We start from the raw sequence: 17602 nt of genomic DNA on the forward strand, positions 1-17602 counted from the left end.
CCCTATACTAGGGAGGAATGAATTATCCACACATTGGTCTTTCTTCTTGATTTTCTTGTGTTTTGCAAATTGTATCTTGCATATTCTAGTTTTCTGGGCTAATATCCACTTATCAGTGAGTGTATATCAAGTGACTTCTTTTGTAATTGAATTATCACACTCAGGATGATATCCTCCTGACACATCCATTTGTCTAAGAATTTCATGAATTAAGCCAGACAGTGGTGGCGCAAACCTTTAATCCCAGCACTTGGGAGGCAGAGGCAGGTGAATTTCTGAGCTCGAGGCCATCCTGGTGTACAAAGTGAATTCCAGGACAGCCAGAGCTATACAGAGAAACCCTGTCTTGAAAAAACACCAAAAAACAAAACAAAACAAAAAAAAAACCAAAAAAATCAAAAAAGAATTTCATATATTCATTGTTTTTAATAGCTGAGTTGTACTCCATTGTGTAAATGAACCACATTTTTTGTATCCATTCCTCTGTTGAGGGACATCTGGGTTCTTTCCAGCTTCTGGCTATTAAATAGAGCTGCTATGAACATAGTGAAGCATGTGTCCTTATTACCAGTTTGAACATCTTCTGGATATATGCCCAGGAGGGGTATTGCGGGATCCTCCCGTAGTACTATGTCCAGTTTTCTGAAGAACCGCCAGACTGGTTTCCAGAGTGGTTGTACAAGTTTGCAATCCCACCAACAATGGAGGAGTGTTCCTCTTTCTCCACATCCTCACCAGCATCTGCTGTCACCTGAATTTTTGATCCTAGCCATTCTGACTGGTGTGAGGTGGAATCTCAGGGTTGTTTTGATTTACATTTCCCTGATGATTAAGGGTGTTGAACATTTTTTCACGTGCTTCTCAGCCCTTCAGTATTCCTAAGTTGAGAATTCTTTGTTTATCTCTGTACCCCATTTTTAATGGGGTTATTTGAATTTCTGGAGTTCAGCTTCTTGAGCTCTTTGTATATACTGGATATTAGTCCCCTATCAAATTTAGGATTGGTAAAAATTCTTTCCCAATCGGTTGGTGGCCTTTTTGTCTTATTGACAGTATCTTTTGCCGTACAGAAGCTTTGCAATTTTATGAGGTCCCATTTGTCCATTCTTGAACTTACAGCACAGGCCATTGCTGTTCTGTTTGGGAATTTTTCCCCTGTGCCCATATCTTCCAGGTTTTTCCCCACTTTCTCCTCTATAAATTTCAGTGTCTCTGGTTTTATGTGGAGGTCTTTGATCCAGGTAGACTTGAGCTATGTACAAGGAGATAAGAATGGATCAATTCGCGTTAAGCTACATGCTAACCGCCAGTCGTGCCAGCACCATTTGTTGAAAATGCTGTCTTTTCTCCACTGGATGGTTTTAGCTCTTTTGTCAAAGATCAAGTAACCATAGGTGTGTGGGTTCATTTCTGGGCCTTCAATTCTATTCTATTGATCTACCTATCTTTTGCTGTACCAGTACCATGTAGTTTTTATCAAAATTCCTCTGTAGTACAGCTTGAGGTCAGGCATGGTGATTCCCCCTGAGGTTCTTTTATTGTTGAGAATAGTTTTTGCTATACTAGGTTTTTTTGTTATTCCAGATGAATTTGCAAATTGCCCTTTCTAAGTCAGTGAAGAATGGAGTTGGAATTTTGATGGAAATTGCATTGAATGTGTAGATTGCTTTAGGCAGGATAGCCATTTTTTTTTAATTAGGTATTTTCTTCATTTACATTTTCAATGCTATCCCAAAAGTCCCTCATACCCTCCCCCCCCACTCCCCTACGACCCACTCCCACTTCTTGGCCATTTTTACTATATTAATCCTGCCAATCCATGAGCTTGGGAGATCTTTCCATTTCCTGAGATCTTTAATTTCTTTCTTCAGAGGATTGAAGTTCTTATCATACAGATCTTTCATTTCCTTAGTTAGAGTCACGCCAAGGGATTTTATATTATTTGTGACTATTGTGATGGGTGTTGTTTCCCTAATTACTTTCTCATCCTGTTTATCCTTTGTGGAGAAAGGCCACTGATTTGTTTGAGTTAATTTTATATCCAGCTACTGCACTGAAGCTGTTTATCAGGTTTAGGAGTTCTCTGGTGGAATTTTTAGGGTCACTTATATATACTATCATATCATCTGCAAACAGTGATATTTTGACTTCTTCCTTTCCAAATTGTATCCCCTTGATATCCTTTTGTTGTCAAATTGCTCTGGCTAGAACTTCAAATACTATATTGAATAGGTAGGGGAAAAGTGGGCAGCCTTGTCTAGACCCTGATTTTAGTGGGATTGCTCCCAGCCTCTCTCCATTCACTTTGATGTTGGCTACTTGTTTGCTGTATATTGTTTTTATTATGTTTAGGTATGGGCCTTGAATTGTTGATCTTTCCATGACTTTTATCATAAATGGGTGTTGGATTGTGTCAAATGCTTTCACAGCATCTAAGGAGATGATCATGTGGTTTTTTTCTTTGACTTTGTTTATATAGTGGATTACGTTGATGGATTTCTGTATATTAAACCATCCCTGCATCCCTGGGATGAAGCCTACTTGGTCATGATGGATGATCGTTTTGATGTGATCTTTGATTTGGTTTGCAAGGATTTTATTGAGTATTTTTGCATCGATATTCATAAGGGAAATTGGTCTGAATTTCTCTTTCTTTGTTGGATCTTTGTGTGGTTTAGGTATCAGAGTAATTGTGGCTTCATAGAATGAATTGGGTAGAGTACTTTCTGTTTCTATTTTGTGGAATCTCTTGAGGAGCATTGGAATTAGGTCTTCTTTGAAGGTCTGATAGAACTCTGTATTAAACGCATCTGGTTCTGGGCTTTTTTTGGTTGGGAGACTATTAATGACTGCTTCTATTTCTTTAGGGGAAATGGGACTGTTAAGATTGTTAATCTGATCCTGATTTAACTTTGGTACCTGGTATCTGTCTAGGAAGTTGTCCATTTCATCCAGGTTTTCCAGTTTTGTTGAGTATAGCCTTTTGTAGTAGGATCTGATGATGTTTTGGATTTCCTCAGGATTTTTTATTATGTCTCCTTTTTCACTTCTGATTTTGTTAATTAGTATACTGTTCATGTGGGTTTATCTTTCTTTTTGATTTTTCTCAAAGAACCAGCTTTTGGTTTGGTTGATTCTTTGAATAGTTCTTTTTTGTTTCCACTTGGTTGATTTCAGCCCTAAGTTTGATTATTTCCTGACGTCTACTCCTCTTGGGTGAATTTGCTTCCTTTCGTTCTAGAGCTTCTAGGTGTGCTGTCAGACTGCTAGTGTATGCTCTCTCTAGTTTCTTTTTGCATGAACTCAGGGCTATGAGTTTTCCTCTTAGGACTGTCTTCATTGTGTCCCATAAGTTTGGGTATGTTGTGGCTTCATTTTTATGAAACTAAAAAGTCTTTAATTTCTTTATTTCTTCATTGACCAAGGATCATTGAGGAGAGTCTTGTTCAATTTCCACGTGAATGTTGGCTTTCTATTATTTATGCTGTTACCAAAGATTAGCCTTACTACATGGTGATCTGATAGGATGCATGGGGTAATTGCACTATTTTTGTATCTGTTAAGGCCTGTTTTGTGACCGATTGAATGGTCAATTTTGGAGGAGGTACCATGAGGTGCTGAGAAGAAGGTATATCCTTTTGTTTTAGGATAAAATGTTCTGTAGATATCTGTCAGATCCATTTGTTTCATAACCTCTGTTAGCGTCACTGTGTCCCTGTTTAGTTTCTGCTTCCATGATCTGTCCATTGGTGAGAGTGGGGTGTTGAAGCCTCCCACTATTATTGTGTGAGGTGCAATATGTGTTTTAGGCTTTACTAAAGTATCTTTAATGAATGTGGCTGCCCTTGTATTTGGAGCATAGATATTCAGAATTGAGGGTTCATCTTGGAGGATTTTACCTTTGGTGAGTATGAAGTGTCCCTCCTTGTCTTTTTTGATAACTTTGGGTTGGAAGTCAATTTTATTCGATATTAGAATGGCTACTCCAGCTTGATTCTTCAGACTATTTGCTTAGAAAATTGTTTTCCAGACTTTTACTCTTAGGTAGTGTCTGTATTTGTTCCTGAGGTGGGTTTCCTGTAAGCAGCAAAATGTTGAGTCCTGTTTGTTTAGCCAGTCTATTAGTCTATGTCTTTTTATTGGGGAATTGAGTCCATTGATGTTAAGAGAAATCAAAGAAAACTAATTGTTGCCTCCTGCCATTTTTGTTGTTAAAGTTGGCATTCTGTTCTTTTTGCTGTCTTCTTTTAGTTTTGTTGAAGGATTACTTTCTTGCTTTTTCTAGGATGTAGTTTCCATCTTTGTGTTGGTGTTTTTCCTTTATTATTCTTTGAAGGGCTGGATTCCTGGAAAGATATTGTGTGAATTTTGTTTTGTCATGAACTACTTTGTTTTCTCCATCTATGGTAATTGAGAGTTTTGCTGGGTATAGTAGCCTGGGCTGGAATTTGTGTTCTCTTAGTGTCTGTATAACATCTGTCCAGGATCTTCTGGCTTTTATAGTCTCTGGTGAGAAGTCTGGAGTAATTGTAATAGGCCTGTCTTTATATGTTACTTGATACGTTACTTGCCTTTATATGTTACCTTTTTCCCTTACTGCTTGTCGTATTCTGTCTTTATTTAGTGCATTTGTTGTTCTGATTATTATGTGTCAGGAGGAATTTTTTTCTGTTCCAGTCTATTTGGAGTTTTGTAGTCTTCTTGTATGTTCTTGGGCATCTCCTTCTTTAGGTTATGGAAGTTTTCTTCTATAATTTTGTTGAAGATATTTGCTGGCCCTTTAAGTTGAAAATCTTTATTCTCATCTACTCATATTATCCGTAGGTTTGGTTTTCTCATTGTGTCCTGGATTTCCTGGATGTTTTGAGTTAGGACCTTTTTGCATTTTGAATTTTCTTTGATTGCTGTGTCCATGTTCCCTATGGAATCTTCTACACCTGAGATTCTCTCTTCCATCTCTTGTATTCTGTTGCTGATGCTCACATCTATGGTTCCTGATTTCTTTCCTAGGGTTTCTATCTCCAGAGTTGTCTCCTTTGGGTTTTCTTCATTGTTTCTACTTCCATTTTTAGATCTTGGATGGTTTTGTTCAATCCCATCCTGTTAGGTTGTGTTTTCCTGTAATTCTTTAAGGGATTTTTGTGTTTCTTCTACCTGTTCAGCAGTGTTTGTCTGTCGTTCTTTAAGGACTTCTACCTGTTTAGCAGTGTTCTCCTGTATTTCTTTAAGTGAGCTATTAATGCCCTTCTAAAAATCTTCTACCACCATCATGACATATGTTTTAAAATCCGAGTCTTGCTTTTCGGGTGTGTTGGGGTATCTAGGACTCGCTGTGGTGGGTGTACTGGGTTCTGATGATGTCCAGTGTTCTTGGTTTCTGTTAATAAGATTCCTACGTTTGCCTTTCACCATCTGGAAATCTCTGGTGTTAATGTTCAAGCTGTCTCTGGTTGGTGCTTGTTCCTCCTGTGATTCTGTTAGCCCCTGTCAGCACTCCTGGGAATCCAACTCTCACCTGAGTTCCAGTGGTCAGAACACTCTCTGCAGGCAAGCTCTACTCTTACAGAGCAGGTGTCCAGAAGTTTGGAGCTCTGATCTACCTCCTGAATCCTGGGGTCAAAGCCCTCCCTGTAGGCCGACTCTCCTCTTGCAAGGAAGGTGCCCAGGGGCTTGGGTCTCAGCTCCACCTCCTGACTGAGGATGAAGGCCTGACAGGGCCCTGTCCAAGAAACGCTGTTGCTTCTGTAGCCCACATACTCTCAGGTGATCATGAGGTCCTGGGTGTGCTAGGGGTCGTGCGGCATGGAGAGTCCTCTGGGGCCCCAGATGCCCTTGGCTGTGTTCATGCACAAGATGGCTGGGATGGCTCCAACCTGTGATCCTGAGGTGATCCCGAGGTCCTGCGGAGTGGAGAGTACTCAAGGGCCCCTGGTGGTCTCCATGTTGTTCAGAAGGAAGATGGCAAGGGTGACCCCGACCGGAATGGATCCCAGCCTCTGGTCGGGCAGGGTTCCTTTGTCCCTGTTCCCGTTGGCACAAGACCCTCTGTGATTCTTTGGAGCTGATGTTGAGATCCACTCACCCGTGATCAGGTGGTGATCCCAAGGTCCTGCAGCGTGGAGAGTACTCTGGATCCCCTACCGGCCTCCGCTGCGTTCAGAAGCAAAATTATCTATCTTCAATAAAAACATTAGCTAAAGATAGTTTTCAAAAAAATAGCTACATTATAACCTAAAAGGACTGACACATGAAAATGGAAATTAGCAGCAAGCCAAATAGCACTGGGGCAAAATAGGGCTTTCCTGAGCTTCTACAGGGTTGACACCAAGTTAAGGGACTGAGAAGAAAGAGTATTTACAAAGTTCCAGAGGCAGACCTACCATGATATACTCATCTAATATTGAGATTTGCTCTACTCTGGAAGAGGCTATGCAGCCACTTATGGGTTTTCTTCCAGGAAATTAATTTATTAAGGATAGCTTGAAAAACAGGTATATAGTAGAAACAAATCTAGAACTTTGTGGAGTGACTTGTAACAGGAAGAATAAAATGTAAATCATAGTAATGGTTTCTGGAAGGCAATGGGAAAGAATTATAGGACATGATAAATTTGAGACTTGGTACTAGCAATATAACATGAACACACTGGACATGGTGGCTTATGCCTGTAACCCTAGAGCACAGAAAGTGGAGCAGCAAGATCAAGGAGTTCATGGCCACTCTTGAATCATAGTGATTTTGAGACCAGCCTAGGCTACATGATGTCCTATCTGAGATAACAATTTAAATATTAAATAACTAACACATTCCTGCCCTAACTCAGGAGCAATTGTTAGCTAAGGGCCACTAAAAGAAGCAGTTAGACTTCTGTGGAGTGTGGCCTCTGGTAGGTAAATCACTCTCCACTACATGGTCCACACACCCAAGAGTATATGTGCATGCAAACTAGACAGGATTTTAAAAAAGACACAAAGCTGCCTGGATATAGAAGAGGGCTGGAGAGAACAATGGGTGGGCAATATGCTCAAAATACAGTGTATCAAGCTCTCAAAAAATTAAGATAAATCTTCTCAAATATTCAACCTGACATGCCTAAGTAGTCCTAGCCTAAGCATCTACTATTAATTCTGCTAAAGTCATTTTTGAGTGTAGCCAGAACTCTCCTATTAGCTGTTCAATGAAAGTTATGGTCATCATTATTCCCAGAAGCAACTCTGCTAAACTAATTTGATTCCTATGGACTGAAAACTCAATGTGCAGCATAGCTGTCATTAGAGATGACTGAGCCCGCTAATCTGGATGCATTCTGTAGACCTATTTTCTTTCTCTTTTTAGAATAAGCTCCTTTGTTAGTTGCATCTTTAAAATAAACACTAAAAAAATGCTATTATTTCTACATTTTCTACTCATAAGTAGGAATGACCAATGGGTCCAGAACACAGACATCCAAGAACAATGTCATCCTAGTGTTTTTAAGATCTGTACTAGAAATAGGTAGTATTTATCAAGTACTAATATGGTGTAGGCTTCACAAGAATTAACTAGTCTATCTGCTATGACAGTTTATGATTTCCTCTATTTCACCAAACAGAAAATAGGCAAAAGAAGATGAATTAGGATGGGCAGAGCCGATCTAGAAGTATAGATGGATTTAAAGCCAACAATGTATCCCCTACTCCACTGTAAGACTACAAATATTGAATTTCAGCGGGAGAATACCTACATTTTGTTCTTTTAGCAATACTTCATGTTGCATGGCTAGTATGGCTTTGTTATATAAACAATGATAATATATGATACTAATCTAGTTAAAAGTACATGGCAAACATCATTAGAGCTGAGAAGAAGGGACGCCTTCAAGGTTGGGAGTGTGGCTCAGTGCACTGAGACCCAGGGCTGGACTCCCAGTGCCAAGTAAAAGCTGGGCGGGCGGGCATGGCAGCCTAGTAATGATCCCAGCACATGGGAAGCAGACAAGGAGTCCCAGGTACAGAGCTACCTAGACTAACCAAAGGGATCACCTTCAAGATCAGTGACAGACACTGCCTCAAGGTGGAGAGAAATGGAAGACACCACCAAAAAACCATGTCAGGCTCTCACATACACTTAGAATGTCAACACATGTGTCGCCAGGCACACACATGCATACATACCACAAGTACATAGCTTATGCAAAAAGGTGCTTAAATGAAACTGCTTTTCTTATTATGTCTCCTATCTCAGTTATTTTGTTAGTAGAACCTTTTTGCTTTACTTATTTCATTTGCTCAAAATTTATTAAGACCTTTTGATTTGAAAACTAAATGTAATGAGGTAAAACTTTTACATACATGGTTAATATCATTCATATACGTTATAAAATCACAAAATGGTTTGCTAAAGTCTTTAATTGAAAATTCGGTTAAATTTGTGGACATTTGGTTACAACAAAGAATAAAGACTTACCCCGGTGTGAACTGACAAGAAGCTGGGAGAACAAACTTTGTGCCTGACTGTGAGACTTGGGAACAATGTTTGCTGTGCCTATCTTTTTGCTCAGAACAAGCAGGGCCTGGATTTGGGTTGCAATGTGACCCAAATGTCTGTGTAACTCAGGATAAGCAGGCCATGGATATCTTTGTGAGTTGGGCAAAACAGAACAGCCCCAGGGAGCTAGCGAGGGTAGCAAAAGGGAAAGGTATAAATGTTTCAATTCTCCCATAACAAACCTGGTTCAGCTTTTTCCAAAGATTGAGAACTGGAGAAAGTTCATTAGACCAGATTTCTCTGTCAAATTTGCAACCGGCTGTGACCGATCTTCCCAAGATCCTAAGCTGGGAGATAACCTGAGTGAAGAGAACATGTCACAGTGAGTCACGTACAGTAACTAAGTTCCACCAGGGACACAGCACAGTGCAGAGCCACAGAGTCTATAACAACAGAAGCATGTATACGTGAGTGTGATCCTTGCATCTCTAACATTTTGTTTGAACAACTGGATTCATTCAAATAGTTAAAAAGACTAGAGACAGAAAGTCGAGGAAAAGCATTCTAAGACTAAATACAGCCATGGTTGTTAGACAAGCTGCTTCTTTATGCAGGAAGTGCACACTGTGCCATTATTAACATCTTCCTAGTCTCTCTTCTTGTCCATTTCAAACTCTACAATGCTTTTCAATTCGATTGATTTAAATCTTATCCTTTCAAAATGCTGTCAGTATATTTAAAGACACAGCACAAGCTGGTGACGGAGTTTACATAGATTTTTAATGCTTAATTTTCAGTTTTCATTTTAATATTCCATCCACACAAAGATCCAAAGAAATACATACTGGCCAATTAATGAAAGTGAAGCTAGGTAAACATTCCTCCCTACTGGAGCCTTTGCTGCTGTAGCTTCAATATTAGCTCCTTTGCTGTACTCATCAAAACCAATCACTTGCATTTTCTTTGCTAAATGAAATCATGTCTATTGGGTCCTATTTTAGAAACATTTGTCTCCTTAACATTTGCTAAAGATGACCCAGAACATGACCAATACTGTACCATGGGCATGGTAGTGACTATAAAATGACTGGGCTAGTCAGTAATTTTGCCTTGTAATATTCCAACCAAGCAGAAAAACTCTGTTATCATCTGGCTTATCTAAGATAAACAAAGTGAGTTCAAGAAACCTAGGTGCAAGTTTCACAGGGCAGCATCTTAAACTTCAACACCTGCAGCCTGCTAATACCTTCACGTTTTTAAGAGATATAAGCTACTTTTTTTTTTTTTTTCTTTTTGGTAGCATTTGTACTTTACTAAGCTATACTCTTACTTTACTAAAGCTGTACTAAAATAAGGACTATTAATCTTTCTGAAAGACAGTGCTACTTAATTGCTAAACATACATGATCACACTGCTGGATTCAACTCCTAGAGCTTTTGATTGGTTTCCTAGTCAGGAAGCAACTGTGGAGTCGGAGCTCTGCTGCCTTTGTTTTTCTCACAAGCCGTTTCCATTTGCTGAAGCTGAACTCCACACAGCACTTAATATGTCAGCATCGCTTCACTACAAAATGTCCCTAACTGGTAGTCAGGAGACATGGTATTCTAACTCTGGTAACACTTACAATCACTTATTTGTGTTTTAAATTTATTAAAGACAGCAGAAAACAAGAATGTAAAGAAAAAAAATAGAAAAAAAAAGTACATTTTTATTTAAACTATATAAAAGAAATGTTGGCTAGCATTCTTGCACCCCATGGTCATGTTTTCTGTTCTAGAAAGATGTCATGACACACACATATAAAAATCCTGCAATGATTCTCTTATAAGTAGAGAACAATAAACAAGGACGTTCAAACACACAAAGACATTTCTGTTAAAGAACACAGGAACGGCTGTAAAAGTAGGTCATCTACTAGCTCTAATACACTTTTTTTCTTTATAAAGTTCAGATAAAATATTTAGTAAACATGTTTCAATCCAGTTAAAGTCTAAAGTATATACACAAAAATTTGTTGTGTAAATTAGAGATTTGTTGTTTGAATGTTAGAATATAAAAAATGGAGGAGGTTAATTTTTATTATGTCGATGTCTCTTCAAATGTGAGTCACATGTAAGGCTACATTAAAATATTGGTTATTTTGGAAATATTTCATCCAAGACCCAAAGTGAAACAAACTGCTATGTTAAGGATTTATATGATCATTTTTCAAGTCAATGTGGTATTAAAAGCCAGAAAATAAGTCAAAAGGTGTACAGCTTTTATTATTTTAACACAAGCAAAAGTAAAAACTAAACCTCTCCTCAAAAGATGCTTAAATTCAAACTAAGGCTAGTGAATAAGCCAGTTTCCAAGCCTAGGTTGTATTACCTAAATAACAGGCTGACTACTCACTATATATATCCAACATTTGGGCTTCATTATGGTTAATGCTAAGGAAGTAAGACCTGATGTCAACCACTTAACGATACAAAATGCTTCCTGGGCATGAGGAGATGGCATCATGTTCTTCTGCTTCTCTACGGATAACTAATGGGCTTCTCAGGCATCCTGCTCAAGTGAGACCACACCTTTTTAATTAATGAATATACTAATAAGACAGGTTCTACACTTTTACTATCTTGGGTTTACTATGAGGGTTAATCTTGTTGTCAACTTGACTATACTTGGACTTAAGCTAAGACCTCAGCAAATGGGCACAGCCGGAGAGATTTTCGTGACTGGATCATTTGAGATGGGAAGACTTGCCTTAATCTGGGCCACATCTGCTGCTTAAAGCCTATTTAGGGGGCACAGAACAAGGAAACTTTTCTCTTAGCCTGCTTGCTCTTTGTGCTCTTGCTGGCAAGTTCATCTGTTCTGTCGCTGAGACAAATCTTGGCTGATGTTAGAACCTACTGATTAAGGATTTCAGTGTAGACTGAAGGGCAACTGAATCAGCCAGCCTCATGAACTGAATAACAACCAGGTTCTTGCCTTTCTGTCAGGAGACAGCCATTGTCAAAGCTACCTACAGCCTGTAAGCCACTCTCTCTTTATATATCTGTATGCAATGCACCAATTCTGTTTCTTTACGGAACCCTGACCAATACACTGCTAGATAATTACTTAGACTCCATACTTAAACATAATATCTTGGCCATCCTAATACTTCGACTTTTTTTTTAAAGAATCATATTTGAAAACACTTTGGCAGCTAATTAGGAAACTAAATATGCCTATTGTTTTATTCACCCATTTCACAGCTAGGTTATGTGGTGAGGTGAAATAGTGTATAAGTATGCACCAAATCTACTTTGTTGGAATTGTTTGGCAGTTAATTTTAGGAGCCCCAAAGTAGAAACATTCTAAACTCTCTTCATGACTTGATAAAGAAACTGGGGCATGGCCAAACAATGGAATACTATTCAGCACTTAAAAGGAAGCAACTACAGATAAAGGTAAGAACACTGACAAATTTCATAATTATTCTTAGTAAACCTAATAAAACACTATAGTTTCTATTACATTTTTATAAAATATTCTAGAAAATGTGAACTAATTTAAATTAATGAAAAGGAAAGTGAGTGCTTCACAGCGTTGGGGGATGGAGTAGAACATGTAAAGGAAATGGACAAGAGAAATGTGTTCACTGTCTAGACATGCCTGGTGACAGTCTCAAGTGTAAATAGGTCAAAGTGCATAAACTATACAATATAAATATTATGTCTGGAATAAATGCCAAACAACCCTAATCAAGCTATAGAAAGTGAGAAAAGTGCTCACTAAGGTCAGGCAGTTTTTGGAATATCTGTCTAGGATGGCTACAACATAGGTATAGTACCAGTTTAAAGTATTTGTTATTCTGGTTACCACTGTTAAAGGTTTATGTATTGATATAGCCTCAGAAAGACTCATGTACTGAAAGGATGGTCTCATCTCATGAGCACTCACTGAGCTGCAGGAAGAGGAGCGGGAGGGAGGCCGTTGCTTCATCAGTGGGTGAAACATTGCTGAATGGCCCATGAGGAAGGACGGAAGAGGCTCATGAGATCTTTGATGGCTCTATATTGCTACAACACCTTCTATCTTAAGTTCCTCCCACCATGATGCTGTGCCTAACACCGACACCTCTGGGATCAGTCTTTCCCTCATTCCCCCATGTGCTATCTGTCACACAGGCACAGTATTGCTGCAGGTACTCAACAGATGTGCTGCTTCTGTCACCACAGGCTTTGACTCTGGATCTCAGGAAGGATCCAGGAATCGGAACGCTCTAATGTGTTAAAATTTCTAACTACTGTTCCACATCCCTCAAATGTTTTCTCTTGGCTTTTATAATCCTGTCTCTTCATTGTTCTACCCCCACCCCTCAGAAAGCACCAATTTCCCATAGAAATTGTTTGATTCGTACTAAGGATGAGCCTGTCATGTATGGCCTCCAATTTCAAAGACATATGATGTCTTTAGCTAATACTCTCACAGAGGAAGGCAGCTGTTGAACTCTGTGTGTGTGTGTGTGTGTGTGTGTGTGTGTGTATGTGTGTGTGTGTATGTGTGTGTGTGTGTGTGTATCAGTGAGTGACAGGGTCTAGGCACACAAGATATTCTTTAGATGTTTTTAAATTTAAAGATTAGCTTCACTATCGAAACTTTCAATGATAAAGGTAGGCATCAGTCACATCTTCCTGAATTTGTCTTATCCATCCCTACTAGTCTCTCCAGCCCAGGGCATCAACCCACAGCCACTATTCCTCCTAACAAATGCAAAAAGTAGTTACTGTGATATAATGCCCACCATATACGTAAATGTCTTTATTGGTTGTTTCAAACACCATTAAACTGGACTGTTGGAGCATGAAGCCCTAGAAGGGTCACATGGCTTTGTGGTTACCTCAGCATCTGTCTAGTCTCACTGTTCCTCTTTCTTCCACACTATCCTCCCATTGACAGAACCCCTCAGCTATCAGGTGAGATGTCCTGGTGAGGATCCTGGTGCACCACTTGGCGTGTTCACTTGCTCACATGTTTCCAGTTACGGTTAGTTAGTTGCAAGGTGTGGAAGAATTCAGGTTCATTTGTATTTCTAAGCAAATACTTTTGCAAAGTGTACATAATGCTGACTGGAGAGATCATGGTGCCTGAGCTCCTCCTTTGGTGCAAAGACTCACAGCTAAGAGAATTGGCAACGTGTATTTCTGTCAGTCTCCCTGCTGCCCCACCCACGAGGGAGCCCTTCACTCGCAGTTCTCTTCATTACTGCTTAGTGTACCAGCCCCTCTGCTTTTATTATGTGTTCTTTAATGAAGAAGACTTTTCTTTACTTTCTTTTCATTACCACGAAGTCAAATCCATGAAAGAGATTAAGTTATACCTTTCCTTAATTCCTATTTGAAGATAAGACATTTTAATTTCTTAATAGATGATAATCTATAAAAAGTTTAAAAATCTGATTTAAGTGGATTTTCTCTTTGTATTTAAAACCAATAAATATAAAATCATTGTCCATATTATCAAAGTAAACACAGTGACAATGTCCTTCTGTCCACTCAGTTCTTAGTCTTAGAACTCAGAATATGCAAAGTACTCAAACTCAGATCCGCTACGAGTGGGGTGAGGAGTGCAAACGCCAAGGTCTGAGCAGTGCACTCAGTGTTTCTGATATGACTATGCAGCCGCAAGGTAGTAATGACTCAATGTGTTCCTGAAGTGTGCTTTCATCTACTCAGACACATGTGCACCCAAGATGTACCCATACCTCATACATACTCGGACCTCATAAACATGTTTATTAGACTATTCTAATAACTGTTGGCAAGCTGGATGAGTTGTGCTGACCACACCTGATGAATGCAATTGATTTACTGCAAGAAGCACACATCTCATAGGAAACCCATGTAAAACCTGTAAGACTATGATCAAGGATTCAACAGGTGAGAATCATCTCTCAAAACCTGCTGTCACTTCAAGCCACATTCTCTTGCAAATGCTTTCTATCTAACTTGACCTTTCTTCTCTACAAGCTGTGCAGCACCACAGTGAGCCACTTGCCCTCTGAGACTCCCTGCTGTGCTCTGTCCTCACTGCAAAAGCACAACTGTCTGGTCACTTGGGAAAAGAGCTCCACTCTCATCAGTATTCAAGAGTGCTCATAGAAGAGGGGCCTCATTAACATGCCAGAAAGCAAAAACCCAGACATGTAAAAATGTCAAGGTGATACAGTCAAGAAGGGGTGGCCATGGTACTGCCTTATGAGAATAAAGTATTGCCTAAACACAAGCATATTATTTCAACTCCCTACTATATGTAGAAAACCTTTGGTAGGTGTGTGTGTGTGTGTGTGTCTACATCAGGAGACGTATTCACAAATGCTCTTAGTTGCCCTGTGCTAACAATTATAAGTCTGGACAGCCCACATGCTCGTTATTAAAGAGAAACATAAACTGCTTAACATTCATGTAAGGCAATGTCGCACAGTAAGCAATGAAACTTCGTCCAACAATAACGCTGAAGAACCTCGGGGGAAAGGCCAGAGGGAAAAAGGTCTAGCACATATCTGTCTGCATGTGCATGTGTATATATGTTTACATGTGTGTGTACATGTGTGTGTGTGTGTGTGTACATACACATGTATATAAATGAGAGAGAAAAATCAGAAAACAGTGCATGTGTAGAAGCATACAATTATAAACAATGTTTTAAATAGAGACAGTTCGGTGAGTCCTCCATTCCAGAGGCAGAGGGATAGGAAAAGACTCATGTGAATTCATGAGATATTGCAATGTCTTTTTCTTGGTCATTGATTCATTGGGTTTTACGATGTAGTGATGCTTTTCATGTTTAACTATATGTAATTTAATCTTCAAGAAAGTGCTGAGTCCTATTTAAAGGTATTCTCATAACATTAGCAGATTACCCAGCAGAAGCCCTATGCTGTAAACAGCCAGTAGAGCTACCCTTCAGACAAAGGAGAAATGGGGACAGCAAGACTGCTCAGCAGTTAACATAACTATTGCATGCACACATACACCAGATAAAAATCATGGCTGGAATAAGGAGGGTGCAGCCATATGACCTGACCTGAGGAAGACACAATCTCTTACTGCAGGGACACTTTAAATAAGAAAAAAAAAAGGGAACTGTGGACTGTCTTCACCAGCAGAGATGAAGGACTCACTTGTGAGGAACACTATCTTTCTAACCATGTTCATACTGCTTACCACTGATGGGAGAATGAGCACAGAGACTGCCAAACAGACCACACAGAAAGACAAAACAAGAGGAAACAACAACTTAGGAAATGTTGGATATGCAACAACATAAGCACGTAGACTTAAATAATAAAATACTTCCTAATTAGAATGCTTATAAAAAAATGAATGTAAGTAGTTAAGGGCTGTTGGAGCCTCTGTGTACAGTATGCAAAGAGCCTCTGAAACAGCGTATCACATACCATTTATATCTGCATGGTGCACATTACTAAGCAGCACATGAAACCCTGAGGGCTAGCTGCTATAGGCTATGGTAAGGAATAACTCAATATAAAATTTTAAAATAGGTAAATTAAGGGGTTGGTGAAATAGCTCAGCTATGAGTGTCTTACTCTTGCAGAGAACCCTTAACTAAGATAAAATCATTTAACACCTTTAAAACAAGGTAAAAATGAAGTGTTTATATTAAATGAGATGAAGGTTGTAAATAAAAGCGTGTAACATTCTAACTAGTGAAATCATACTGTTTCCTCCAGACTCAACAGCAATTGATTCTTTTAAGAGGCGCCTGGTTATCACACCTGAGAGCTGGTCATGCGCTGAGAGGAGCGGGCAATGTTGGCGGGCAGACCAAAGAAGCTGGGCTTATCGTCCTCGGGGAGCTTCTCAATGATAGCACGATAGTCCTGCAGGAACACAAGAAAGTGCTCTCACAAAAGGCAGCTCTCCAGCCACGAGATCACAGACAGTGGACAGGATTTATCAGTGTTTTCCTGATCATCCATAGGAAGCATTGTCACTAATATTCCTCTGTACATTAACTATTTGATATTATATTTTCTTGGTACAACTCCTAACATATAGACTTTGAGTAGATTCAATCTAACATGTATCAGTGGATCTGTCTATTGTGTGTGATGTGTTTAGGGAGTCGTAATTTGTTACAGCACACTAAAGACCCACATGTAGACTTCAGCTCTTACATATCTGAACAATCACTGGTTGTTTTATTTTAAAAAGTAATAACCAAGCTAGGGCGCAGGGTCAGCTGACACTCACCAGCTACCCACAACACCTGCCACAGGATCTTAAGACTTCTGGTGAGTGGAACACAGCTTCTGCTCCAATCCAATTGCGCGCGGGACCTGAGACTGCATTAGTTAGGGAAGCAGAAAACCAGCCTGAGTAGGGCCACAGGCCTCTTCCGGCCGAACCAGCACCGGGGTAGCTAGAGCGCAGGGTCGGCTGAAAACCGCCAGCTACCCACGACCCCCGCCACAAGATTTTGAGACTTCTGGTGAGTGGAACACAGCTTCTGCTCCAGTCCAATCACGCGGGACCTGAGACTGCTTTGGTTGGGGAGGCAGAAATCCGGCCTGAGTAGGGCCACAAGCCTCTTCCAGTCAGAACAGCACTGGGGTATCTAGGGCGCAGGGTCGGCTGACACTCGCCAGCTACCCACAACACCCGCCACAGGATCTTAAGACTTCTGGTGAGTGGAACACAGCTTCTGCTCCAATCCAATTGCGCACGGGACCTGAGACTGCATTAGTTAGGGAAGCAGAAAACCGGCCTGAGTAGGGCCACAGGCCTCTTCTGGCCAGACAGGCATCAGGGTAGCTAGAGAGCAAGGTCGGATGACACCCGCCAGCTACCCACGACACCTGCCACAGGATTTTGAGATTTCAGGTGAGTGGAACACAGAGTCTGCTCCAATCTTTAAACAGTGACAACGATAACAACTAACCCCAGAGATTACCAGATGGCAAAAGGTAAATGTAATAATCTTACTAAAAGAAACCAAGACCACTCACCATCATCAGAACCCAGCACTCCCACTTCGCCCAGTCCAGGGCACCCCAACACACCGGAAAAGCTAGACACGGATCTAAAAGCATATCTCATGATGATGGTAGAGGACATCAAGAAGGACTTTAATAACTCA

General features: G+C 40.0%; 1 protein-coding gene across 3 annotated transcripts in view; it reads right to left on the reverse strand.

Annotated features, from left to right (window-relative positions):
- The window catches only part of Dync2h1 (dynein cytoplasmic 2 heavy chain 1), a 265134-nt gene that overhangs the window by 54768 nt on the left and 192764 nt on the right, over window positions 1-17602 (reverse strand). For all 3 annotated transcript variants that reach the window (XM_085844392.1, XM_085844391.1, XM_085844390.1), the window contains 2 exons: window positions 16239-16343; window positions 8709-8825 (listed from right to left, as the gene is read on the reverse strand). In XM_085844392.1, coding sequence (XP_085700518.1) covers window positions 8709-8825; window positions 16239-16343 — 222 coding nt within the window. The remainder of the gene's footprint in view (window positions 1-8708; window positions 8826-16238; window positions 16344-17602) is intronic.

This window comes from Mus caroli, unplaced genomic scaffold (genome assembly GCF_978045245.1).
Source record: "Mus caroli unplaced genomic scaffold, Mus_caroli_1 scaffold_11, whole genome shotgun sequence".
Taxonomy (NCBI): Eukaryota; Metazoa; Chordata; class Mammalia; order Rodentia; family Muridae; genus Mus; species Mus caroli.